The sequence below is a fragment of the Mus caroli genome, unplaced genomic scaffold (assembly GCF_978045245.1).
Source record: "Mus caroli unplaced genomic scaffold, Mus_caroli_1 scaffold_13, whole genome shotgun sequence".
Lineage (NCBI taxonomy): Eukaryota > Metazoa > Chordata > Mammalia > Rodentia > Muridae > Mus > Mus caroli.
The window spans coordinates 22,186,537-22,212,788 of record NW_028227268.1 but is presented as its reverse complement, the minus strand read 5'-3'; the positions used below and the strand labels follow the sequence as shown (position 1 = coordinate 22,212,788).

At 43.8% G+C, this 26,252-nt stretch overlaps 1 protein-coding gene across 1 annotated transcript; it reads right to left on the bottom strand.

Annotated features, from left to right (window-relative positions):
* Positions 1 to 20,882: 20,882 nt before the first annotated feature.
* Positions 20,883 to 25,432, bottom strand: LOC110304423 (keratin, type I cuticular Ha3-I). Its single transcript, XM_021175807.2, has 7 exons — positions 25,085 to 25,432; positions 24,024 to 24,106; positions 23,377 to 23,533; positions 21,845 to 22,006; positions 21,623 to 21,748; positions 21,186 to 21,406; positions 20,883 to 21,000 (listed from the first exon to the last, which is right to left on the bottom strand). Exons 1-7 carry the CDS (start codon positions 25,430 to 25,432, stop codon positions 20,883 to 20,885), a joined length of 1,215 nt encoding a protein of 404 aa, XP_021031466.1.
* Between the last annotated feature and the right edge of the window lie 820 nt (positions 25,433 to 26,252).

Here is a 26,252-nt window from a genome sequence, read left to right as displayed (position 1 = left end):
AATAATAATTCAATGAACAGTTCTCTCTGTCTTCCTTGTCCCATCATTCAGTGCTCTTACCTCCCAGCCACGCCCCTCTGCTTCTCCATTTTACTTGACACCTCTGTGCTCCCACTTCCTCAGCTGTTAACTGGAAACTATGATAATAATAACATGTCTCTCAGAGATGCTGTGATGAAATGTGTGCATACAAGTAGCAGACCTCCAGATCCTAGCACACCTGACACCAGGATGGAAATACCATTCAGGCCTTAGAACCCAGCACGCAGGCAACTACATCAGCCAAAATCAGAACAAAGACCTAAGGCATCAAAATCTATAGTTCTGGGAAAGTTTCTAACTAACTAACTTTGCTTGTTGGCTTCTGTAGTTCTGCTTCTAGCTCACTGATCTTGCTAACTGGGGTGTGTCGAGCTAGGATGTGGCTTTGTGCTTAAACGCTCACCCCAAGAAAGACTTAAAACTGCACTAGGGTCCTGAATACCCAATGTAGGTGCTGGCTGACTAATAAACACTTTCTATTGGATTGAACCAGGTCCAAGCGGTCGACTCTGGTGGATACGTCACAACATACATGCAGACAGAACACAGGGAGCAATGGCAGTCACATGCACTTAGAGAAGCATCTGCTATTGCAAATATACAATAAAGTGTGTACATGTGTATGTGTATGCATGCATGTGTGTGCTTATGAGTGTCCGTGTGTATATGTGTATGTGCATGTGTGAGAGTGTGTGAGCGTGTGTGAGTGTGTGTGTTCATAAAATGCATAGGGATGCTTTCTTCCAAACAATGATTCTTTCATTCAAGTCATTCCAAATAGAAAACCTAATGGAACAGAAATAGAAACACCAGACTGGGATAAATAATGGCTACCCTCTGCAACAGAATGGGGAAGAAGGTAGCCCTCACACTCTCAATAGTCACCATGGAGCACACGCCCCTCGGTCTGCTGTAGGAATCGGACTCTTAGAAATGGGACACACCATTTATGAGATTTGAATAATGGACAGCCAAGCTACTATACTCAATTACCCATCCCCTACAAAAAATAAATAGGGATAAGGAGTGTGGGGAGATAGGGAGGATCAATAGGGATGACCTTTGACCTGGGTAGCAGCAGTAATGACAGATGTCCAAGAATGAAACCCAAGCAATAGTAGCCCCTTAAAGAAAAGGGGGAACAGGTCTAGAGTGGAAGTGGGTAGGGTTGGATGAGTGTTCCCATAAACCTTAGGTATCTGGGAACATAAACCCCTTGAACCTCACTTAGATAAGGAGTAACTCCATGTCTCTGTGCCTCCATCACTCCCAGGTGAGGACAAGATGGGCTGGACCCCTATGAAGAGGGCTAGGAGGGTTCCATTCTCTCTGATCTTCCTGTACCCCAAAGAGAGCTGTCTGACATAGTTTTGAGACTACAAATGGTCAAGTGCAGTGAGCCCCACCTGTTGACAGAGACACAGGCTGACTGGGAAAATGACCCCCTTCACAAGTTACACCTGCTGCTCAGAGCGGGAACAGCTCCAAATGAAATAGGCCTTAGGCTTCTTTAAGCTCTATCGAGGTAGAGTGGTCCCAACCCAAGAACACAGAGGCCTGCTAAGGGAATGGAAACTCGGCAGACACAAGATGTCACTTAATGCAACTGGAACCTCTTTCAGTAGATAAGCATACAAGTGTGGGCATATGAGTGTGGGCATACAAGTGTGGGCGTATGAGTGTGGGCGTATGAGTGTAGGCTGTGCCCCGAGTTTGGGAGGTGGCAGGAAGCTTATTTCCCTCCCTGGACAGAGGCCCTATGCCACTTACTATTGTATAGTGGAGGGGTTGAGGGCATAGCCAGGTAGCTGGCTAGGAGCCTAGGGCAGAGGAGCTGAGCAAGCTGTCTACCCTCACGGGGAACCTGCTTCTCTAGGGAGAGAGGTCAGGAGCCAGGCGTGGCCACGCCATCCTCGCTCAGAATGACTGCCAGAGGCTCTCCTCCTCCTTTTCCTGCTTTTGGTCTGTCCCTAGATGGCCTCTCTGGAGTTGTGGTTCTCCCAGTCTCCCCATCATCCCTGTCATGGCTTTCCTTTGATAGACCCAGGTGTTGTTGACTGCTCTGGCTGGTGATCCCCTCCAGCCCCTCTCGTTGCTTTGCTTCCCGTGTCAGGAGGTCAAGGCTTGGCAGAACTTAGTGATTACATCCTCTATTCTCTTTTCCACCTGCTTGGTAGAAATGCCAGAAGCCAGGCAGAGATGGATCCCAGGCTGCTGGGCTCCAGCCTCTACAGAGTACCTGCCTGGCCGAGGTAGAAAACAGGCTCCATTTTAGCAGTAGCTTGAACCAACCCCAGGAAAAACCTCCCTTCACTTCCCTTTAGAGACCTACACATGCTGTCCTTAGTGCTGATACCCCACCCCTTCTAATAACTCACAGATCATTCCATCACCAGGTATATAAAGTTTTCCATAAGATTATAACAGTAGTCTGTATTAACCAGTTCCCTACTGTAAGACATTTAAGTCATTCCTACTATTTCTGATATTTTCCCACTATAAGCATGTTGTGGAGAATAACTGTAGTTTAAGTCATTTTACACATATCTTGGTATCTCCCTACTGTAAACTCTTTGCAATCGTGGGGTCAATGAGTTCTGGCATTTGTAATTTTCATGGATGTTGTTATATCACTTTTTATAAAGGCACCAAATTACACCACCACCCCCCCCTCAGCCCTGTGCTTCATTCCCCTCATGCCTCACCTACAAGATGGCTGTTAAGGAATGTGACCTTGCTCATCGGATGCAGGGAAGATAAAGGTTAATGTGCATCTCCATTGCATGCTTAGATGCTAGCTGAGCTCGCTCTCTGGTGAATTACCCTCTCACCCTGAGCCATTGCCCATCTTTTTGTTGAATTGGTGAGATTCTTTGATGGGAACAGTTTGCACAGCAGAAAATAAATATTTCATTTCTATTTACTTGTATCCATGGATTTTTTTAAAAGAAAGTCTTGTAAGGTTTATTATATATAAAACACTTGCAAGTAAAATAAACATCACGTATCAAAATTAGCCAAACCCGATGTCTTTCTATCCCACTGAACATCTGTACAGTTGGAAGAGGCACTCTGAAGCAGTGGAGCATTTTCACTATCTAATGTATTCTTTTTTTATGTTATCTTTTGGGGGGTGGGGAGACAGGGTTTCTCTGTGTAGCCCTGGCTGTCCTGGAACTCACTTTGTAAACCAGGCTGGCCTCAAATTCAGAAATTCGCCTGCCTCTGCCTCCCGAGTGCTAGGATTAAAGGCGTGCGCCACCATGCCCCGCTTATGTTATCTTTTAAAGATTTATTTATTTTATTTATATGAGGACACTGTAGCTTTCTTCAGACATTCCAGAAGAGGGCATCAGATCCTATTACAGATGGTTGTGAGCCACCATCTGGTTGTTGGGAATTGAACTCAGGACCTCTAGAAGAGCAGTCAGTACTCTTAACTGCTGAGCCATCTCTCCAACCCCTTTTATGTAATTTTTTTTTTTTTAATATTTTTATTACATAATTTCCTCAATTACATTTCCAATACTATCCCAAAAGTCCCCCATAGAGCCCCCCACTTCCCTACCCACCCATTCCCATTCTTTTGGCCCTGGCATTCCCCTATATTGGGGCATATAAAGTTTGCAAGTCCAATGGGCCTCTCTTTCCATTGATGGCCGACTAGGCCATCTTTCGATACATATGCAGCTAGAGACAAGAGCTCCAGGGTTCCGGTTAGTACATCATGTTGTTCCAACAATAGGGTTGCAGATCCCTTTAGCTCCTTGGGTACTTTCTCTAGCTTCTCCATTGGGAGCCCTGTGATACATCCAATAGCTGACTGTGAACATCCACTCCTGTGTTTGCTAGGCCCCGGCATCGTCTCACAAGAGACAGCTATATTTGGGTCCTTTCAGCAAGATCTTGCTAGTGTATGCAATGGTGTCAGCATTTAGAAGCTGATTATGGGACGGATCCCTGGATATAGCAGTCTCTAAATGGACCATCCTTTCATCACAGCTACGAACTTTGTCTCTGTAGCTCCTTCCCTGGGTGTTTTGTTCCCAATTCTAAGAAGGTGCACAGTGTCCACACTTTGGTCTTCATTCTTCTTGAGTTTCATGCGTTTAGCAAATTGTATCTTATATCTTGGGTATCCTAAGTTTTGGGCTAATATCCACTTATCAATGAATACATATTGTGTGAGTTCTTTTGTGATTGTGTTACTTCACTCAAGATGATGCCCTCCAGGTCCATCCATTTGGCTAGGAATTTCATAAATTCATTCTTTTTAATAGCTGAGTAGTACTCCATTGTGTAAATGTACCATAATTTCTGTATCCATTCCTCTGTTGAGGGACATCTGGGTTCTTTCCAGCTTCTGGCTATTATAAATAGGGCTGCTATGAACATAGTGGAGCATGTGTCCTTCTTACCGGTTGGGACATCTTCTGGATATATGCCCAGGAGAGGTATTGCTGGATCCTCCGGTAGTACTATGTCCAATTTTCTGAGGAACCGCCAGACTGATTTCCAGAGTGGTTGTACAAGCTTGCAATCCCACCAACAATGGAGGAGTGTTCCTCTTTCTCCACATCCTCGCCAGCATCTGCTGTCACCTGAATTTTTGATCTTAGCCATTCTGACTGGTGTGAGGTGGAATCTCAGGGTTGTTTTGATTTGCATTTCCCTGATGATTAAGGATGTTGAACATTTTTTCAGGTGCTTCTCTGCCATTCGGTATTCCTCAGGTGAGAATTCTTTGTTCAGTTCTGAGCCCCATTTTTTAATGGGGTTATTTGACTTTCTGGAGTCCACCTTCTTGAGTTCTTTATATATATTGGATATTAGTCCCTTATCTGATTTAGGATAGGTGAAGATCCTTTCCCAATCTGTTGGTGGTTTTTTTGTCTTATTGATGGTGTCTTTAGCCTTGCAGAAGCTTTGTAGTTTCATGAGGTCCCACTTGTCAATTCTCGATCTTACAGCACAAGCCATTACTGTTCTATTCAGGAATTTTTCCCCTGTGCCCATATCTTCAAGGCTTTTCCCCACTTTCTCCTCTATAAGTTTCAGTGTCTCTGGTTTTATGTGAAGTTCCTTGATCCACTTAGACTTGACCTTAGTACAAGGAGATAGGAATGGATCGATTCGCATTCTTCTACATGTTAACAACCAGTTGTGCCAGCACCATTTGTTGAAAATGCTGTCTTTCTTCCACTGGATGTTTTTAGCTCCCTTGTCGAAGATCAAGTGACCATAGGTGTGTGGGTTCATTTCTGGGTCTTCAATTCTATTCCATTGGTCTATTTGTCTGTCACTATACCAGTACCATGCAGTTTTTATCACAATTGCTCTGTAGTAGAGCTTTAGGTCCGGCATGGTGATTCCACCAGAGGTTCTTTTATCCTTGAGAAGAGTTTTTGCTATCCTAGGTTTTTTGTTATTCCAGATGAATTTGCAGATTGCACTTTCTAATTCGTTGAAGAATTGATTTGGAATTTTGATGGGGATTGCATTGAATCTGTAGATTGCTTTTGGCAAGATAGCCATTTTTACAATGTTGATCCTGCCAATCCATGAGCATGGGAGATCTTTCCATCTTCTGAGATCTTCTATAATTTCTTTCTTCAGAGACTTGAAGTTTTTATTATACAGATCTTTCACTTCCTTAGTTAGAGTCACGCCAAGATATTTTATATTATTTGTGACTATTGAGAAGGGTGTTGTTTCCCTAATTTCTTTCTCAGCCTGTTTATTCTTTGTGTAGAGAAAGGCCATTGATTTGTTTGAGTTAATTTTATATCCAGCTACTTCACCGAAGCTGTTTATCAGGCTTAGGAGTTCTCTGGTGGAATTTTTAGGGTCACTTATATATACTATCATATCATCTGCAAAAAGTGATATTTTGACTTCATCTTTTCCAATTTGTATCCCTTTGATCTCCTTTTGTTGTCGAATTGCTCTGGCTAGGACTTCAAGTACAATGTTGAATAGGTATGGAGAAAGTGGACAGCCTTGTCTAGTCCCTGATTTTAGAGGGATTGCTTCAAGCTTCTCACCATTTACTTTGATGTTGGCTACTGGTTTGCTGTAGATTGCTTTTATCATGTTTAGGTATGGGCCTTGAATTCCTGATCTTTCCAAGACTTTTATCATGAATGGGTGTTGGATCTTGTCAAATGCTTTTTCCGCATCTAAGGAGATGACCATGTGGTTTTTATCTTTGAGTTTGTTTATATACTGGATTACGTTGATGGATTTCCGTATATTGAACCATCCCTGCATCCCTGGGATGAAACCTACTTGGTCAGGATGGATGATTGTTTTGATGTGTTCTTGGATTCGGTTAGCAAGAACTTTATTGAGGATTTTTGCATCAATATTCATAAGGGATATTGGTCTGAAGTTTTCTATCTTTGTTGGGTCTTTTTGTGGTTTAGGTATCAGAGTAATTGTGGCTTCATAGAATGAGTTGGGTAGAGTACCTTCTGTTTCTATTTTGTGGAATAGTTTGTGAAGAACTGGGATTAGATCTTCTTTGAAGGTCTGATAGAACTCTGCACTAAACCCATCTGGTCCTGGGCTTTTTTTAGTTGGGAGACTATTAATGACTGCTTCTATTTCTTTGGGGGATATAGGGCTGTTTAGATCATTAACCTGATCTTGATTCAACTTTGGTACCTGGTATCTGTCTAGGAACTTGTCCATTTCATCCAGGTTCTCCAGTTTTGTTGAGTATAGCCTTTGGTAGAAGGATCTGATGGTGTTTTGGATGTCTTCAGGATCTGTTGTTATGTCTCCTTTTTCATTTCTGATTTTGTTAATTAGGATGCTTTCCCTGTGCCCTCTAGTGAGTCTGGCTAAGGGTTTATCTATCTTGTTGATTTTCTCAAAGAACCAGCTCCTTGATTGGTTGATTCTTTGAATAGTTTTTCTTGTTTCTACTTGGTTGATTTCACCCCTGAGTTTGATTATTTCCTGCCGTCTACTCCTCTTGGGTGAATTTGCTTCCTTTTGTTCTAGTGCTTTTAGGTGTGTTGTCAAGCTGCTAATGTGTGCTCTCTCTAGTTTCCTTTTGGAGGCACTCAGAGCTATGAGTTTTCCTCTTAAAAATGCTTTCATTGCATCCCATAAGTTTGGGTATGTTGTGGCTTCATTTTCATTGAACTCTAAAAAGTCCTTAATTTCTTTCTTTATTCCTTCCTTGACCAAGGTATCATTGAGAAGAGTGTTGTTCAGTTTCCACGTGAAGGTTGGCTTTCTATTATTTATTTTGTTATTGAAGATCAGCCTTAGTCCATGGTGATCTGATAGGATGCATGGGACAATTTCAATATTTTTATATCTGTTGAGGCCTGTTTTGTGACCAATTATGTGGTCAATTTTGGAGAAGGTACCATGAGGTGCTGAGAAGAAGGTATATCCTTTTGTTTTAGGATAGAATGTTCTGTAGATATCTGCCAGATCCATTTGATTCATAATTTCTCTTAGTTTCACTGTGTCCCTGTTTAGTTTCTGTTTCCATGATCTGTCCATTGGTGAAAGTGGTGTGTTGAAGTCTCCCACTATTATTGTATGAGGTGCAATGTGTGCTTTGAGATTTACTAAAGTTTCTTTAATGAATGTGGCTGCCTTTGTATTTGGAGCATAGATATTCAGGATTGATAGTTCCTCTTGGAGGATTTTACCTTTGATGAGTATGAAGTGTCCCTCCCTGTCTTTTTTAATGACTTTGGGTTGGAAGTCAATCTTATCAGATATTAGAATGGCTACTCCAGCTTGTTTCTTCACGCCATTTGCTTGGAGAATTGTTTTCCAGCCTTTCATTCTGAGGTAGTGTCTATCCTTTTCTCTGAGATGAGTTTCCTGTAAGCAGCAAAATGTTGGGTCTTGTTTGTGTAGCCAGTTTGTTAGTCTATGTCTTTTTATCGGGGAGTTGAGTCCATTGATATTAAGAGATATTAAGGAAAAGAAATTGGTGTTTCCTGTTATTTTTGATGTTAAAGTTGGCATTTTGTTCTTGTGGCTGTCTTCTTTTAGGTTTGTTGAGGGATTACCTTCTTGTTGTTTCTAGGGCGTGGTTCCTGTCCTTGTATTGGTTTTTTTCTGTTATTATCCTTTGAAGGGCTGGATTCGTAGAGAGATAATGTGTGAATTTGGTTTTGTCGTGGAATACTTTGGTTTCTCCATCTATGTTAATTGAGAGTTTGGCTGGGTATAGTAGCCTGGGCTGGAATTTGTGTTCTTTTAGTGTCTGTATAACATCTGTCCAGGATCTTCTGGCTTTCATAGTCTCTGGTGAAAAATCTGGTGTAATTCTGATAGGCTTGCCTTTATATGTTACTTGGCCTTTTTCTCTTACTGCTTTTAGTATTCTATCTTTATTTAGAGCATTTGTTGCTCTGATTATTATGTGTCGGGAGGTATTTCTTTTCTGATCCAGTCTATTTGGAGTTCTGTAGGCTTCTTGTATGTTCATGGGCATCTCTTTCTTTAGATTTGGGAAGTTTTCTTCTATAATTTTGTTGAAGATGTTTGCTGGTCCTTTGAGTTGAAAATCTTCATTCTCATCCACTCCTATTATCCGTAGGTTTGGTCTTCTCATTATGTCCTGTATTTCTTGGATGTTTTGAGTTAGGATCTTTTTGCATTTTCCATTTTCCTTGATTGTTGTGCCGATGTTCTCTATGGAATCTTCTGCACCTGAGATTCTCTCTTCCATCTCTTGTATTCTGTTGCTGATGCTTGCATCTATGGTTCCAGATTTCTTTCCTAGGGTTTCTATCTCCAGTGTTGCCTCATTTTGGGTTTTCTTTATTGTGTCTACTTCCCTTTTTAGGTCTAGTATGGTTTTGTTCATTTCCATCATCTGTTTGGATGTGTTTTCCTGTTTTTCTGTAAGGACTTCTACCTGTTTGATTATGTTATCATGTTTTTCTTTAAGGATTTGTAACTCTTTAGCAGTGTTCTCCTGCAATTCTTTAAGGGATTTTTGTGCTTCCTCTTTATTGTCTTCTTCCTTTTTAGCAGTGTTCTCCTGCATTTCTTTAAGTGTGTTATTAACGTCCTTCTTGAAGTCCTCTATCATCATCAGGAGATATGCTTTTAAATCCGTGTCTAGCTTTTCCGGTGTGTTGGGGTGCCCTGGACTGGGTGAAGTGGGGGTGCTGGGTTCTGATGATGGTGAGTGGTCTTGGTTTCAGCAGTCCCAAAATCCTGCGGCGGGGGTCGTGGGTAGCTGGCGGGTGTCAGGCAACCCTGCGCTCCCGCTACCCCGGCGCTGATCCAGCCGGATGAGGCCTGTGGTCCTACTCAGGCCGGTTTCTGCTTCCCTAACTAATGCAGTCTCAGGTCCCGCGCAATTGGATTGGAGCAGAAGCTGTGCTCCCCTCACCAGAAGTCTTAAGATCCTGTGGCGGGTGTTGTGGGCAGTTGGCGAGTGTCAGCAGACCCTGCGCCCCAGCTGCTCAGGTGCTTTTCTGACCGGAAGAGGGTTGTCTTATGTAATTTTTTAAATGGACTTTTTCCATACAATATATTCTGATTCCCCTAGATCCCCCCCCACTTCCCTACCCACCCAAATCCATACTCGTTCTCTCATTAGAATAAAAATAGGCATCAATAATAATAATAACAATAAAATAATAATGCATTAATAATATATAATAATATAAACAATAATAAGATAAAAACAAACCAGAATAAGACAAAACAAGCAAATAGTAAAATAAAAAGAGCCCCCCACCAAATCACAAGAAACACATACAGACTCAGAGACACACATTTGCATACACAGGAAACTGTAACTGTACTTTTTGCTATTTTATTGGGTTCTTACATCTATCACCCTTCTCCACTCCAATCTCTTCCAACCCCCCAACACTTGGTAGGTGAGAAAGAATGCTAGAGAGGAAAGGGGGAATGGACCTCTGTAGACTACTTCCTCCTGATTACAGGCATCAAGTTCCTAGGGGCAAGTCCACTCTTCATCTCCAGGGTATCTTCAACCAGCAAACCAGCAAACCAGCAGCAACAGCAGGAACAGCAGGAGCCAGCAGGGAGAGCAGCAGCAGGACTCTGGCACTTATACACTCTCTCAAGAGTCCCAGAATTCCAAGCATAAACTATCTTCAGCTGGCAGAATCACACCCCTGCCAGAGCACGAGACAAACCATAGTCAGCTGCTGTGGATCCCACACCTGGGATTGAAACAAAAACATATTCATATAACATAACTGGGTTTTTTAAGGAAACCAAAATTCTCATTATAGAAAAACTCATGAAAACGAAATCAGAAACCATAATATATAAGCAAAAGATCTATAAGAAAACCTCGAAAATTACCACTTGGTTTATTTCATGTTGTCCATCCACTGCTGGGTGTGAAGCCTGCCCTTGGGTGTGGTTTGTCTATGCAGGGAGACCCCACTGGAGAAAACAAAATTTCCCTTTCAAGCTGTTGTCAATTGGAGTTAGCTGTTATTTATTGGAGTTAGTCATTATCAATTGGTTAGAGATGGGCTTATGTCCACTTCCCCTCTGAGCACAGGTCTTCCCATCTGGTTTAGACCTGTGCAGGCCTTGTGCATGCTGCCACAGACTCTGCGAGTTCATGTGTGCCTCAGTCCTGTTGTGTCTAGAAGGTGTCTTCCATCCCCTCTGGCTCTCACAATCTTTCCATCTTCAGTTCCTCAGAGTTCCCTAAACCCTGGGGAAAGGGATTTGATGGAGACATCCCATTTAGGACTGAGTGTGCCAAGGTCTCCAGACTTCTGCACAGTGTCCAGTTATGGGTCTCAGTGTTTGGTGGTGTGTGCCCGTAGGATATGCTGAGGGAGGCAAAAGGAGAAAGATCAAGACTTTAAGGCCAGCTTGGGCTACACAGTCTTTCAACATCACTTAGACAAAATGGCAGGCTACAAAGTGGAGGGGAAATTGACTGTATTTAATAACTATCTTCCCAGGTTGCCACATCATTGTTATTATTTTTTTTTAATATCTATGCATGTTGTTGTTGTTGTTGGTGGTGGTGGTGGTGGTGTGTGTGTCGGGGGGGGGGTCAGAAGACAACTTTTTTTTTTTTTTTTTTTTTGGTTTTTCAAGACAGGCTTTCTCTGTGTAGCCCTGGCTGTCCTGGAACTCACTCTGTAGACCAGACTGGCCTCCAACTCAGAAATCCACCTGCCTCTGCTGGGATTAAAGGCATGCGCCACCACTGCCCGGCAGAAGACAACTTTCAAAAGTAGATTCTCTTCTTTTACCTTGTGGGTCTTAGGGGTGGAATTCAGTCCACCAGGCTTGGTGGCCAGTGCCTTGAACTCTTAAACCTTCTGTCTCCCCTTCCCAAATGCTGTGACTATAGACATGTTCCCCTGGGACCAGCTTACATTGTATTTCTTAAAGTCTTGGAATCCAGAGGCTAGAGAGAAGTTTCAGCAGTTAAGAGCACAGGCTGTTCTTCTGAGGGACCAGAGTTCGATTCCCAGCACCCACACGGCAGCTCACAACTTTCTGCAACTCCAGTTCCAGGGGGTTTAATGGTGTCTTCTGGCCTCTGCAGGCACCAAGTATGCATGTGGTATACAAACATACATGCTCGTGCATACACATAAAATACAAATAAATCTTTTTCAAAATCTTATTTTATGTCTAGTAGGCCAATCACAAAATTCCATTATATTTATTTAAATATATTCATTATTAGTGCATCACCTTTATAACTATTATTTCCCACAACTAAAATCAGGGAGAGAGAGAGAGAGAGAGAGAGAGAGAGAGAGAGAAAACTTCCCTTAGGGAATTATCTATTTCTGCCAATTTTCCTACTAAGCTATTTATCTTTCCTAACTAAGTTATAGAAACTTATTTTATGCGAAGTATGTTTCATTTTTCATTATGTCAAATATGTTTCAAAATGTTCCCCAGAGCACCATTTGTGTCTGTGGTCTCTTTAAGGACAGGGTTTTCTTTTTTGTCGACAAATCTATCTTTCCTTTCTTGTCCTGTTATGTTTTTTTCCATATTTTTTATTGGGTATTTATTTCAATTACATTTCCAATGCTATCCCAAAAGTCCCCCACACACTCCCCCACCTACTCCCCTACCCATCCACTCCCACTTCTTGGCCCTGGCGTTCCCCTGTACTGAAGCATATAAAGTTTGCACGACCAATGGGCCTCTCTTTCCACTAATGGCCGACTAAGCCATCTTCTGATTCATATGCAGCTAGAGACACGAGCTCTGTGGTTAGTTCATATTGTTGTTCCATCTATAGGATTGCAGATCCCTTTAGCTCCTTGAGTACTTTCTCTAGCTCCTCCATTGGGGGCCCTGTGATCCATCCAATAGCTGACTGTGAGCATCCACTTCTGTGTTTGCTAGGCCCCGGCATAGTCTCACAAGAGACAGCCATATCTGGGTCCTTTTAGCAAAATCTTGCTAGTGTATGCAATGGTGTCAGCGTTTGGAAGCTGATTATGGGATAGATCCCTGGATATGGCAGTCTCTAGATGGTCCATCCTTTCGTCTCAGCTCCAAACTTTGTCTCTGTAACTCCTTCCATGGGTGTTTTGTTCCCAATTCTAAGAAGGGGCAAAGTATCCACACTTTGGTCTTCGTTAATTCAGGTGACAGCAGATGCTGGCAAGGATGTGGAGAAAGAGGAACACTCCTCCATTGTTGGTGGAATTGCAAGCTTGTACCACCACTCTGGAAATCAGTCTGGCAGTTCCTCAGAAAACTGGACATAGTACTACCGGAGGATCCCACAATACCTCTTCTTGGCATATATCCAGAAGATGTTCCAACCGGTAAGAAGGATACATGCTCCACTATGTTCATAGCAGCCTTATTTATAATAGCCAGAAGCTGGAAAGAACCCAGATGCCCCTCAACAGAGGAATGGATACAGAAAATGTGGTACATTTACACAATGGAGTACTACTCAGCTATTAAAAAGAATGAATTTATGAAATTCCTAGGCAAATGGATGGACCTGAAAGGCATCATCCTGAGTGAGGTAACCCAATCACAAAAGAACTCGCACAATACGTATTCACTGATAAGTGGATATTAGCCCAGAAATTTAGAATACCCAAGATATAAGATACAATTTGTCCTGATATGTTTTGAAAGCCATTCCCCATCTCCAAATCAGATGCAAGACACTTTATGTGTTTCTTGTTTTTATGGTTGCATTTTTTTACTTAGTCATGCTACATATCATGAATTAGTTCTGGTGTGTGGCAGACACCATGGTTTTCCTCGTTGAAGAAATTCATACTTAAAATGAGTAAATCTAATTTTAAAAGCCATTTTTAAAATAAGCATGGCTACTCTGTCGGCCTTAATCAGAGAATCCTCTTTTTCCAGTGAACAGCACATATAGAGACTCATGGTCGCGCTGGATACTGAGGCTAAGTAGCAGATGAGTGGTCTGCCTTCAGGAACATCTGATCTTCCCTTCTAACACTCAAGGAACATTGTTGTAGAATTGTCATAGCAGAAGACAAGGAGAAGGCGTGCAAAATGTCATCCTCTGGGCAACACACACCATACAGCAATTGCAGCCACAATGTTGCAGCAGGTCGGGTCTCTGTCAAAAATGAGATTGGGGCTGGAGAGATAGCTCGGCGGTATATAGCATTGGTTGTCTTGGCAGAGGACCCAGCTTCATTCAGTAACTCCAGTTCCAGGGGATCTGACACCCTTGTCTGACCTCTGTGGGAACCACTCCTGAAAAGTATAAACATATACACAGGCAAAACACTCGTACATGTAAAATGAAATAATTTTTTGAATAAATTAAATAAGATTGTCAACTGTCAAACTTGGTAGAAAAGGGGGCTCAAGGGCTCCATCTCTCACTAATGAGCAATTGCTACTGACAGATGAAGCAGAGGAGTCATTGCCTTCAGCTGTGCAACCACTGGTGCTCGCTCACACACACACACACACACACACACACACACACACACACGCACGCACGCACGCACGCACGCGCATGCACACAACCAGGCTCCAATGAATAGTTACAAACAGATGCTAACACAGATGGATCTTGATAAACTAAACAGGTCACAAAACAAGACCAAAAGTTAATCAATCAGGACAGGGAAGGGTTAACCAGGATATGAGTGTGCTAAGAGAGTATATGAGGGTTATCATAATACATACACATGTATGAAAATATCAAAGGAAAAAATTGGTTTTTAAAAAAAGAGTAAGCATGTCCTCTATTCTGGCGGCCTCTAGTGTTCATCTACTGACATTGCATGCACAGCATCCTGGCCCAGACTGCTCTGGGCAATTTATAGGTAGGCGTTGCCTCTGATGTGTGTGTGTGTGTGTGTGTGTTTACAATTGGTGGTAGGAGGGTGGTTGTGGTGGAATTCTTTCTTGGATTTTGTTCTTTATTTCTTTTGTAAATTCCTCATGCTAGGCAAGCATTCAATCACAAGGCCACCTCAGGCCATCTCATCTTGTATATAAGTAAACTAAGGCTCTCGGAGATCAAATTCTTTAACTAGAAGATACAAAGCTTAGACTGGAGCCCATGTCTGCCTGCTCCTGAAGTCATCCTCCTTTCTCACATTCTTCCCTTAACTACAGAAATTGTCTTAAGGAAGGTCTTGTTATCAGAATATCCTTAAGTCATGTTTAGGTTGACACAAATACACACATGCACACACACCAGGGCTGTTTTATTCACCAATTGACAGTGGTTAATGTATATAGTGCATTCAATAAGTTTCTGCTAAATGAAATCATCATTGAATGGGAGTTGGTTTTTTACTTACAAATCAGCTAGAAGATTGTAGGTGCTGGTCACACTCCCTCCCTCACCAGTCAGTGCACACTTAATCTTAGATGAGGACTGGTGCTTTGCTATAAAATATTTTGTGCCAACAGAAATGTTCTGCTAATGAGCTGTGTGTGTGTGTGTGTGTGTGTGTGTGTGTGTGTGTGTGTGCATGCGTGCACCCCTCCACTGGACACTTGAAATGCATCTAGTGATGGGGAAACTGAATTTTTATCTTTGCTTAGGCTTAATGCATTTATATCGAGTGATCACCCACATGTATATGGAGCTGGTGGCAAACTCAAACATGTCAGATATATGTATGGTAGGCTGAGATATTTGAAATAACCCACATGCTACAAACAACTAGATGTGCTATTTATTTACAAATCTAAATCATTTTAAAAGCATCGAAGAACAGGCAACACAGTGTGTGTACTGAACCATTGTCACGGGAAATGAAGAAAAGTGCTCAGAGATCTGAACTGAACATGACCTCTCCCCCAGGGAATTTTCAGAACTTGGTAAACTTGAATTTCAACCTTTCTGACCTCTCAGGGAGGTAGAAACCACAAAGTTCTGGAGTTGCCGTAAGCGGAAACACCTCTGTGACCAAGAACTAAGTCTGCAAAGGACCACAGCCTTGTAGAATGATGGACTGGAAATAGACTCGACTCACAGACACCTACACCAAAGGACCCCGAGGAAAGCTGTCTTACCCTTTGCCAGGATGGTCCACAAATCTCCCTGACTGTCAAGAGGCCCCAGCTGGTGGTATCCGAATGTACTGGCAGAAATGAACACTGATCCTTTCGAAGAGACACAGCACTATCTGCTTCAACAAATGCCACAAATAAGGGCCCAGGGAAACCCCATAAAGCGGCCATTACTCAACTATTCCTATCTGTCTCTCAAGCTTTCCAAAGCATGACAGGAATGTGCTCCTTGCTTTGGAATTGGGTGTGACCAAGGGACCTTCTTCGGCTAATAATGTAAATAGCAGTTACGAGGGTTAATTTCCAGACCAAAGCTTCAGGAGGCAATACACTTTTCTCCATCCGTTGTGGAACTAGCGTGTGGAAGGTGATATAGAATTGGAGTTACAGCCAGCTTGAGTTTCTCCAACTAGATTTTAAAATGGAAAACTTTGAGGGGGGCTGGAGAGATGGATCAGTTGTTAAAAGCTCTGGCTGTTTTCCCAGAGGACCTAGGTTCCCGTTCCCAGCACCTACAAGGCTGCTCAAAGTCCATTTGAAACTCTAGTACTGGGAGAAATCCATCGCCCTCTGGAGGCCTCCAAGGGTACTGCATCCACCTGTTGCCATTGCATGCACACAGGCAAATCACACGAATAGAATAAAACTACATATTTATTAAATAACGTTGAAGACTTCCCTGACTTTTATGCACATTTTTATTCCAATTTTCTCTTGTCATTAACATTATATATAAATGGATGAATCATATATACATACATGCACACACGCATTGTAGCTTTATAAATGAATATACAAATCCAAGGTTTTGGTTTTTGGTTTGTTTTTTTTTTTTTTTACAATCTTGGTAGATCAATGAGCAGATATTTTTAAATCTATTTATTTAATTGAGTGTGTAATTAACATAAGATTGCTTACTATCAGTCAATGTAGTCTAATGCTCACGAAACGAAAAGTAGAACATTTCCTTCACCACACCCTGGTTCTCTCTGTTAGAATCTAAATCTTTCTTTAATGCACAGCTCCCATGTTATTGTTGCATTCAGCCAGCCTTAGTTCAAATGCCCCTTGAGCCTTCTGTCTAACCACAGAAGCCTCATCTTTGAGATCAGTAAGGATGAGTGTGAAGGGATGAAGCTAGGTCCTGGGTGGAACCATGAGCCACACAAGCTCCTGCCTCTTGCCTCAAGCATTTGGTGAACCACAGGCAGGAGGACTGGCACCAACCCAGTCATTCCATGGCCAAATCACTTAAGTTCTCAATTTCTCCTTTGCGGCAAGCTTCTTTCAAAAGATCTCTGCATCTCTATTCTCATGACCGAAGTGCTTTCAAAAGCTAGTTCCGTGCCTAGTCCTGTCCACGGTTGTTAACATGGGAAAGCCATTCCTCCTTCAAAGAACACAGTGCCCAGGTGAAAAGGAGGAGGGTGTGTCCCTTTCTCATCAGACAGTGATCCTCACAGGCTGTGGGTACAGCTCAGTGGAAGGAAAGATAAAGACAGCAATGGCAGATAGGGCTACAACATGGATAAAATAAAACAGCAATTTACAACTTATCCAAGACGAAGGACAACTTTTTCTTTCTTTCTTTTCCTTGTCCTTCCTGCTTTGCCAGTTTTTCTTCCCCCTCCCCATTACCCTACTCTCCCTCGTCTCACCCTCCCTCCTCCCACTCCTTCCCCTCTTCCTCCCTGCCCTCCCCTCCCTTCTCCTCTCTCTCCTCCTCCTTCTCCCTCTATTTTCCCCCAGCACCAGCCATAGAGCAGAACCTGATTTTACTGCACAGGAATCAAACAGATGTAAGGTTTCCTCCCTTTTGGGTTTTGTTTTGGTTTGGTTTTCTGATTGCTTGTATCTTCTTAGTTTTTGTTTTGTTTCATTTTTTGAAACGGGATCTCACAAAAAACCCATGCTGACCTGAAACTCCATAGCGGACCTTGAACTTCTAACCCTCCTGCCTCCACTTTTCTGAGGGCTGGAGTTGCAGTGTAGATCACCAAGCCTATCCTTAACAGTGCTTAGATTGAACCTCCGGCTTCATGCATGTTAAGGAGGCATCCTACACTCTGAATTACATCCCTGCCCTCGTTCACTTTTTAAAAATCCTTCCCTTGCATCCAAATGCTGAGTGAAACTCACCAGATCTTATTGCCCGGATTCTGGGTACTTCCTCAACTGATCCCCAGCCAAGGACTCTCTTGCCTCCCACCTGTCCACCGCCCATGTCTCCGCATTGCCACTTAAGATAAGCTGCTGTGGGGTTGCAGCTAATTGGACATGGAGTGTGGCCAAGAGCGGTCTTGATGCCTTCATCTTTCTCATCTCCCTCGCCCCCATAGAATGCCTTTCTCAGAAGGATTTCACTCTGGGTGGGGATTGTCTACTGCTTGCCACACAGCATGCCAGGGCCACCCCAATGGGACCTCTGGCCTCCTCTCCACCTGGGCTTTCAGCCACAGGTCACACACATCTCTTCTCTATCACCATGGCTTGTTTATCATACTCTTTCCTTTTCCTTTTTCCTTTTCTTTTCATGTGCTTGTGCATGAATGTGTGTATGTTCACATGTGAACACACTGGAGGTACACATGTATATATGTTGTGTGCAAGCATGTGAAGGCCCAAAGTTGATGTCTCAGGAACCTTCTGGAGTCACTTTTCCACCTTATTCTTTTGAGAAAGAACTTCTTGATCAAGCCCATAGCTCACCACCATACAGCTCATCTCACTAGATAACTTGCTCTGGAGATCCGATCCCAGTCTTCCCAGTGCCAGAGTTACAGGTAGGCGGCCATGTCTACAGAGCCTTTATGGGGGTTCTAGAGATCCAAACTCCTGTCCTATTGCTTTTGAGGTGAGTATTTTAACCACTGAGCCATCTACCCAGCCCACTGAGTTATCTTCCCAGCCTTTCACATTTTTCTCTGCCACCCATATCCTACAACCAACTAAGAATGTATTTAGTATGGAAAGATACGAAAATGAGATACAGATATGTAACATTTTTACCAGGCCTTCGGTGATAAACTTAACTGTTGCATTCTTGAATGGAAAATAGACATAAGGGCTATTTTCAGCTACCGTGAATGAAACAATAACCGAAACATTGACACTGATAGACCCATGCTTTGCTTCTGTCCTCCCCTGGGACAATTCTGATGATCGTCATTGGTGAAAATGCCACGTGTGCTGATCATAGAAATGTCCTCCTAACACAACAATAACAGCACACACACACAAACACAAGTGGAGAGGATAAAGATAGAAGGGAAAAATTAAACAGTAAGCTTGCTTTTTATTGTTTTTTTTCCATAACTTAAAGAATTGAGGTTCATAAAAGCCATTTAACACACTAGGAGCCAAGACTAAGATGCAGTTACGATTAAAGACTGAAACAAAAACAACATTTCCAAACCCCAAATCTGGGAGAGTTTACCTTATATTTTCATCACCTTTTAGTCTCTTTTTAAATTTCGAACATCTACTACATTCCTATCTGTCACACCCTAAACTTTTAGTAGCAGCATACGGAGGCCACTGCCAACCTTGCTGGTCCTTCATGTGAAGCCATTTGTGTCCATGCTGAGTGCCCCAACTGCTCCAACTGTGAGGCACTTGTCTTAATTTCTTATACACATGTCTACAAGGATCCTATAAGTCCCTTTAGCCTTTACATTTCAGATGGATAATTGTTCTTGTATGTTAAAAAAAAATATATGAGATTGGTACCTCTGCCCATACACCGGCTGTGGGCTCAGCTATGAACCAGGTGAGCCTCACCCATCTGCCTGGCTGGCCCATGACACTGTCAAGGTGTTAGTGTGAGTGTCATAATGACCAGGGGCATGCTACATCGTGATCCTATCTTCTCGTAGTTTGAGCAATTGGTGTGATTTCTGGCACGCTTATCATACTTTCCTTTTACGGATGGGAATGTGAGCAGTTGTTCATGTCAGTGATTCCTCTTTGGATCAAAACAACTTGACTTGTAGCTGTCATCAATCTGAATGTTCTGGGAACCTATCTCCCACTCAACCACCAGAACAGCCTTTAATGTTGATGCCACTTCATCCAGCCTCGAGACTCTCCTGGAGCTTTTCTCTTACTTGGAATAAAATCGGGGAGCTGAGAAGACAGCTCTGGCTGTCATGTGCTTGCTGGCCTGCATCAGAATCCTTAACACTCACATATAAAGCCAGATGCAGCGGAGCAGGTCTGTAAGCCCAGCACTGGGGAAGGTGGTGGAGACAGGAGGATCTGTGGGATTTGCACGCCCATGAATCTAGTCAACTGGTGAGCCCTAGGTTCAGTGACAGACCCTGCCTCAAATAACATAGACAGTGACAGAGGAAGATGTCTACTGTCAACTTTTGGCTTCCTCACAAATGTTCAGAGAGAGAGAGAGAGTGAGTGAGAGAGAGCATACCACATACACACATATACACCACACACCACATATACCACATACATACACACATACACACAAAGCATACATCACACACACTCACAAAAATAAGTAAGTGAAATCAGCTTCACTCAGAACCAATGAGCCCTGCACAACCCCAGCCAGCCACTCCCCACTCTGTCCCGCTGCTGATAATCACTGCAGGCACACTGGCCCCTTCATGCTCCAAAGGTCCAGCTTCGTTCCCTCTCTTGACTCTGCTGCTTCCCTGGAATGTTCTTTCCCTCTGGATGTCTCTTCTCTAGTTTCAGGTCTCAACACAAGTGCATTGACTGGCAAAACCTGGCCATGATTGCTACCCATACCTGCATCCACCTCCTCTCTCTATTCTCTTGGTGCTGGTTCTGGCCAGTGGGTGGCATCAGAAGGAGGCTTTCTTTTCACAAGCCATATATGGGGGTGACTGGACCTTCCATCTAGTGGGAAAACACTGGCTAATGTTGAGTGAAACAGACACAATTCAGATTTTTCATGCCAGAATAAGAATTTATTGGGAAGACAAAGGATGTGTATTGCATTTAAAAGACAAAAAGTTTAACAAAGAAAAGTTAAGTTCACTGATGTTCTGTTTCACACGCTTGCCAACCACATCCCCCCACACTCAACCTAGTTATTTACAGTCACATTCAGAGAAGTTTTATTAAAGCACAACATTGCATATGTAAATATGGCTTTGTGTGAGTATTGTAGACTCCCCAAAAGACAGACTTTGCATCTCCTGTGCCCAAGGATCAAATGAGAAAATGCACTCTAGGCTTGAACTGACGCCAAGAACTGGTCCGTCTTTGTCCAGTGTGGTGACTCTTTGAGGTCTTGGGAAGAGGTGGCATTACGGTGTAACTGGTATCCTTGTCCCCTTCTGGCAATGGCGTCTCTAACGCACAAAAGTGTTGCAAGGTCCACATCGAGGTCGTGTGACACAAGGGTTAGGGACACAGGGCCCAATGGGCTTATCACATGCGTTGGTTGTGGCACAGGGATTGCAAGGGAGCCTGGAGACAGGAAATTATTGGAGAAAGTTAGGGTAGAGTGACTTCAACACACAGGAAGGCACTAGAAACACAGTCAGACTAGGGCTTTTCCTTTGGATGTCACCAGGTAGAAGTGCAAATGGGGTAAATTAACTCCTGCCAGGAAAACAGCTCACCCCAAGGAAAAGTCATGCATCCATACTCACTTGCAGTCCTCGCTCTCCAGCAGGCCCCTGTACGTGTTGATCTCACACTCCAGACGAGACCGAATGTCCAGCAGCACCTGGTACTCCTGGTTCTGACGCTCCAGGTCAGCCCGGATCTCACCAAGCTGGGACTCCACGTTGGTGATCAGACACTGCACCTGGGACAGCTGGGAGCTGTAGCGAGCCTCACTCTCTGTCAGGGTGTTCTCCAGAGAGTTTCTCTGTGGGAGAGAAGACAAAGGCTGTCACAGAGCTGTTCCCTCTGAAGGTTTCTGCATGACTTCCAGAGAAGTCACAGGCTTCAAGAGCTAAGAAGAGAGGAAGAGAGAGAGAGAGAGAGAGAGAGAGAGAGAGAGAGAGAGAGAGAGAAGCCCCAAGAACACCCCAGTGATTCTCCCAACTCCACACTGCTCAGCAGCAGTCTAGACACTACACACCAGTTCATGCTGGGCCTGCAGCTCGATCTCCAGGGCATTGACTGTGCGTCTCAGCTCGATGATCTCAGCCTGGCAGGACTGCAGCTGCTCTGAGCTGGACACCACCTGCTTGTTCAGCTCCTCTGTCTGAAATAGGCAAGGGGAGGGAGAGACAGGATCAGACCCTGCCTTACAGTCCTGGGGAGACTCAGTTCCTGAGCAACCCTGGGCTCAGATGCCTACCTGTGTGGTGTACCATTCCTCCACTTCCCGGCGGTTAGTTTCCACCAGGGCCTCGTACTGACACCTGGTCTCGTTGAGCACACGGTTCAGGTCCACAGTGGGAGCAGCGTCCACCTCCACGTTGAGGCGGTCTCCAAGCTGGCAACGCAGGGTGTTGACTTCCTGGCAGGGGAAAGGGAAAATTCAAAACATCACAATGGATCTTGGTGCTCTCCTTGAGAGGATGCTTTTGGGCATCTGGTGCGCTGAATCCTTCTACAGTCTCCATTCTGTTCCTTCCCAGCATCCTTTTCCCTGTGGTCAGTGATAGACTGATTCCTTTCACAAAGCACCTTCCATCCCATACCCCATTCTGCCCTTCATGCTAAACATAACACTTTCTATTTAGAGGGATGTCATGGTTTAGTACCAGAGCTGAGACGGAGTCGGCAACCATTCAAATTCTGCCCCCTAATAGCCCAGTTCAGATGTCTTGCTAAAATATCCCCACCGTATCCATAAATGATTTTTTCATTAAGCTTGGACAACGTTTGACTACAAAGAAAACAAAGCGAACATCTCTACATGTTACTCCTGACATCTTCATGGAGACAACAGAACTGGGTTCTGGGCTTACACAGCCACCAGACAGACTTAGATTGTATCTCATCTTTAACACCCCCCTATAACTTCTAGAAGCATCTAGAACAATGGCCCTCAACCTTCCTAATGCTTCAATCCTTTAATAACAATTCCTCATGTTGCAGTGATCCCCAAACAGAATTATTTTCATTGCTACTTCATAACTGTCATTTTGCTATGGTTATGAATCATAATGTAAATATTTGATATTTCTGACGTTTTGGGTGACCCCTATGAGAGGGTTATTTGACTCCCCCCCCCCAAGGGGGTCATGACCCAAAGGTTGAGAACCATTGTTCTAGAATCTTCAAATTGCTCATCTTTTTTTTTTCTTCTGAAGCTCTCAAGTGCTTAGCACTAATTTGAGTGCATAATAAGCTCTTGGTTAGCATTAACTGTCACTACATACAGAGTTCTAGGATGTATAGTTTGCACCTGTGTGCTTCCTGTGTGACTGACAAACACCTTACTCCGTGTTTCTTCCGAGCAGTACAGATATCCAAAAGCATTCTGGATGGCAATGAAGAGTTGTATTCAGAGTCCAGCTCAGCCTCTTGTTGGGCAGCCCTAAGCCACCCTGCTCCTTGCCATTCAAAATGGAGAACCACAGTCAGCAATGGTGTCCTCAGACACTCTCATTGGGGAGTGGCAGAGCCTACAGCAGCTGCCTTAGCTCTGACCTTTCCTCAGTACTGACTGAGCTAGCCAACTTCCTTTATTCTTGTTCCGGCCTCTGGCAGAAAATCCGAATCTCCTATCAAGATTACTCATTTTCCACAAATACATTTTTGTTTGGAGAACAGCTTTCTGAGCTAATTGAGCCTCAACTCACAGCCTCTCCCCACAGCCTGTGGCAGTTACAAACATGCCCTGGCCAGTCTGACCGTGTGCTTCACTTTGGGAGACTTCACCTGCTCGTGGTTCTGCTTGAGACACAGCAGCTCCTCCTTCAGGGACTCCACCTGCGCCTCCAGGTCAGACTTGCAGAGGGTCAGCTCGTCCAGGATCCTGCGCAGGCTGTTGATGTCAGCCTCCACCAGCTGCCGCAGACTAAGCTCTGTCTCGTACCTGCAATCACAGGAGAATCGGGGCTAGAGTGGGTAGGAGCATGCCTAACCCTGACTCTGCTTTGGTTTGCTTTGTTAGATAACTAGGCATGACAGAGACTAGTTTTTATAACCGTCTCCTTCTACTTAAGTTGTCAAGATCCAGAAGTAGGTCCCTCAGGGAAGTACATGTTAATTATTTTCACAAAGACAGGGATTCTGAGGAGATAAGAGCTTGTAAACTTCGAGGCTTCCAGAAGGAAAGAACCTCACACATTCTTATGACTGAGTCCTGCACACAGTAGAGGACTAGGCTAGTCACAGACATACAGTTTGGTGGAGTTGAAGTTAGGGCTGGAGATGCCATTCTACAAAGGGGAAGAGGGAAGAGGAGGGAGTGTGGATCTTGGAGAAACTCCTAGGGGAAATCTGGATCAACACTGGCCTGTGTGAACAACAGAAAAAGGGAAGGGAGAGAAGGGAGGTAGAGACAAGCAATAACACCCACTCACTTGGTCCTGAAGTCATCAGAGGCCAGCTTGGCATTGTCGATCTGCACAACCAGCCTGGCGTTCTCAGATTTGCCACACAAGATCTAGAGATCCAAAAACATTGTGTAATGAGCAGGGGGGTGGCTCTTTTTATCAAGAGAAATCCTCTTAATTTGTTTATATGGAAACATCAGAATATTTTTTTTAAAAATTACAGCACATTGTGTGTCTATTAAATGGTATCCATATACAATAAATGCTCAAAAAATATCTGAGGGACTAAATCTGGAGGCAGACATGCAAATACACAAAAATTTATCAGCAGATGATCTTATTTTTCTCCTTTCTTAATAAGGAATATTAATAAGCTGATAAAAAACAATGTGTATTTGTTTAAAACAACTGGTGTTTGGTTAGAAAGGCTCTAAAAGTTAAAAAATATTGCACTTTAACAAACTTTCAGTCAAGTTGGCAAGATGAATACATAAAGCAGAAACACAGGGGCAGAGGCAGTCGAGGTTGTTCCTGTTCTCAGGGCCATCCTGGATGGCTTGGGACCATTTGTATTTAGTGTCTAATATTTCTGGGTTTAGTGAAATACTCTAATTCTCCACTATACAAGGTGCACCAAGGAAACTCCAGGGTCAAGATAATGAGATCAGAGTGGTAAGGTGCCCAAAAGAGGTCAACCAGAGGTCAGAGTAGCAACAAGCTAAGAGAAAACAAATCTGGTCCTTCCTACTACATGGCTTCCTTCTTTGGCTCAGTCCTTTTCTCTTACCTTAAGGTAAGAGAAAATACTTTCAGAGCTCAGAAACACCCACAGACCACTCTTAATAATAGTGGGGGTTATCTAAACTCCTATGACCTCCACCGAGTCTAATTTCTGCCAAGATTCAAAACTAACAGTCTCCAGTCTGCAAATAGAAGAGTCCACAAGAAAAAAAAAAAAACGTGCTTAAAAATCTGGAAATGTGGTTATCAAATTTCCCACCACGCCAAGAGTTCATGTCATTTCTGTGTCTCACACGTTCTCCTGAGAACTTCCTGCTAGGGATGCTGTGGGTGCCCGTCCTGCTCACCTTCTGCTGCAGCTCCTCAATGGTCCTGAAGTAGGCCTGGTAGGCAGGACACACCAGGGGGTCCTGCTGCTGATTCCTCTCCTGGATCCTACATTCCAGCTCTGCATTCTCTCTCTCCAGCTGCCTCACCTTCTCCATATAGGAGGCCAGGCGGTCATTCAGGAACTGCATGGTCTCCTTCTCATTGCCATTGAAGGAGCCCTCACAGAACCAATTGCAGTTACCCACATTGGCGGGGATGTTGCAGGCTCCGGGCAGGGTGCAGCCATGGCAGCTGGGGGGCACGCAGGGCCGGGAGGAGCAGCTGGTGCGGCAGCTCAGGGCGGGCAGGCAGCAGTTGTATGGCATGGTGCTGGAGGGAGGGAGGTGCCTGGCTGAAGACGAGGTGTGTATCCTCCAAGCCTCAGAGCTCTGAGTCCCCTTCCTCTGGTGAGCTTTTATATCTACTCCAAATTGGGTGTGGACGTATAAGTCAGTCTCTCTCTCTTTTTTCTTTTGGCTTTGCTCATTTAGTAATGGTCAAAGGCTACCCCATTCATTTGCTCTGCTTCCTCAGAAGATTCCCTTACCTCATAAAAGGCTTTACTTGGGCTTCTCCCTCAGTCGGGACTCCTTGCTGTGCCATCCATCATGAGGTAAGAGCTTGGTGGTATGACTTCAAAGGGTAGGTCTCATGAAAGGCCCAACCTTCATTAATAGGGTGTGGTAGGTCAAGGGACAGTGCTGCTACTCTGTGAGGGCCCCTGACACTTGAGTGAGCCACTGGTCCTGTTCAATGAAACAGAGAAGCAGAATTCTTCCTATGCCCGATTTCCAAAGGTCAGAATCACAGTTTTCAAACAAACAAACAAACACCAGGTGCTGAGATAGCCTAGCTTCTTCGTGACCCTGCTTGTAGATACCACCCACCAATCACATCACAGACAGCACTAGGATCACATCTTGTCTCAATCGAGGTACTAGACACTTCAAGGAGAGGAAGGTGGACAAGTGCTACAGGCAGAGGGAACTCCCACTTGTTGGACACCTGCACAGTTCCCAGACAGTCCTGTTGGCTGACATTGTTTACAACTTTTGGATCTCACCATCCCTTGGCACAAATCTTCAAGGTAAATGATGTTGTTCCCAATTTACACACAGCAAACCAGCGTGTCGCAGGTAGGAGATG

Coding starts and splice junctions, on each gene's coding strand:
- LOC110304423 (XM_021175807.2), bottom strand. CDS start 25,432: ATGCCATACAACTGCTGCCTGCCCGCCCTGAGCTGCCGCACCAGCTGC. Junction 23,534..24,023: donor TCTGATGACTTCAGGACCAA/GTGAGTGGGTGT, acceptor CTGTGATTGCAG/GTACGAGACAGAGCTTAGTC. Junction 22,007..23,376: donor TCAAGCAGAACCACGAGCAG/GTGAAGTCTCCC, acceptor TTCCCCTGCCAG/GAAGTCAACACCCTGCGTTG.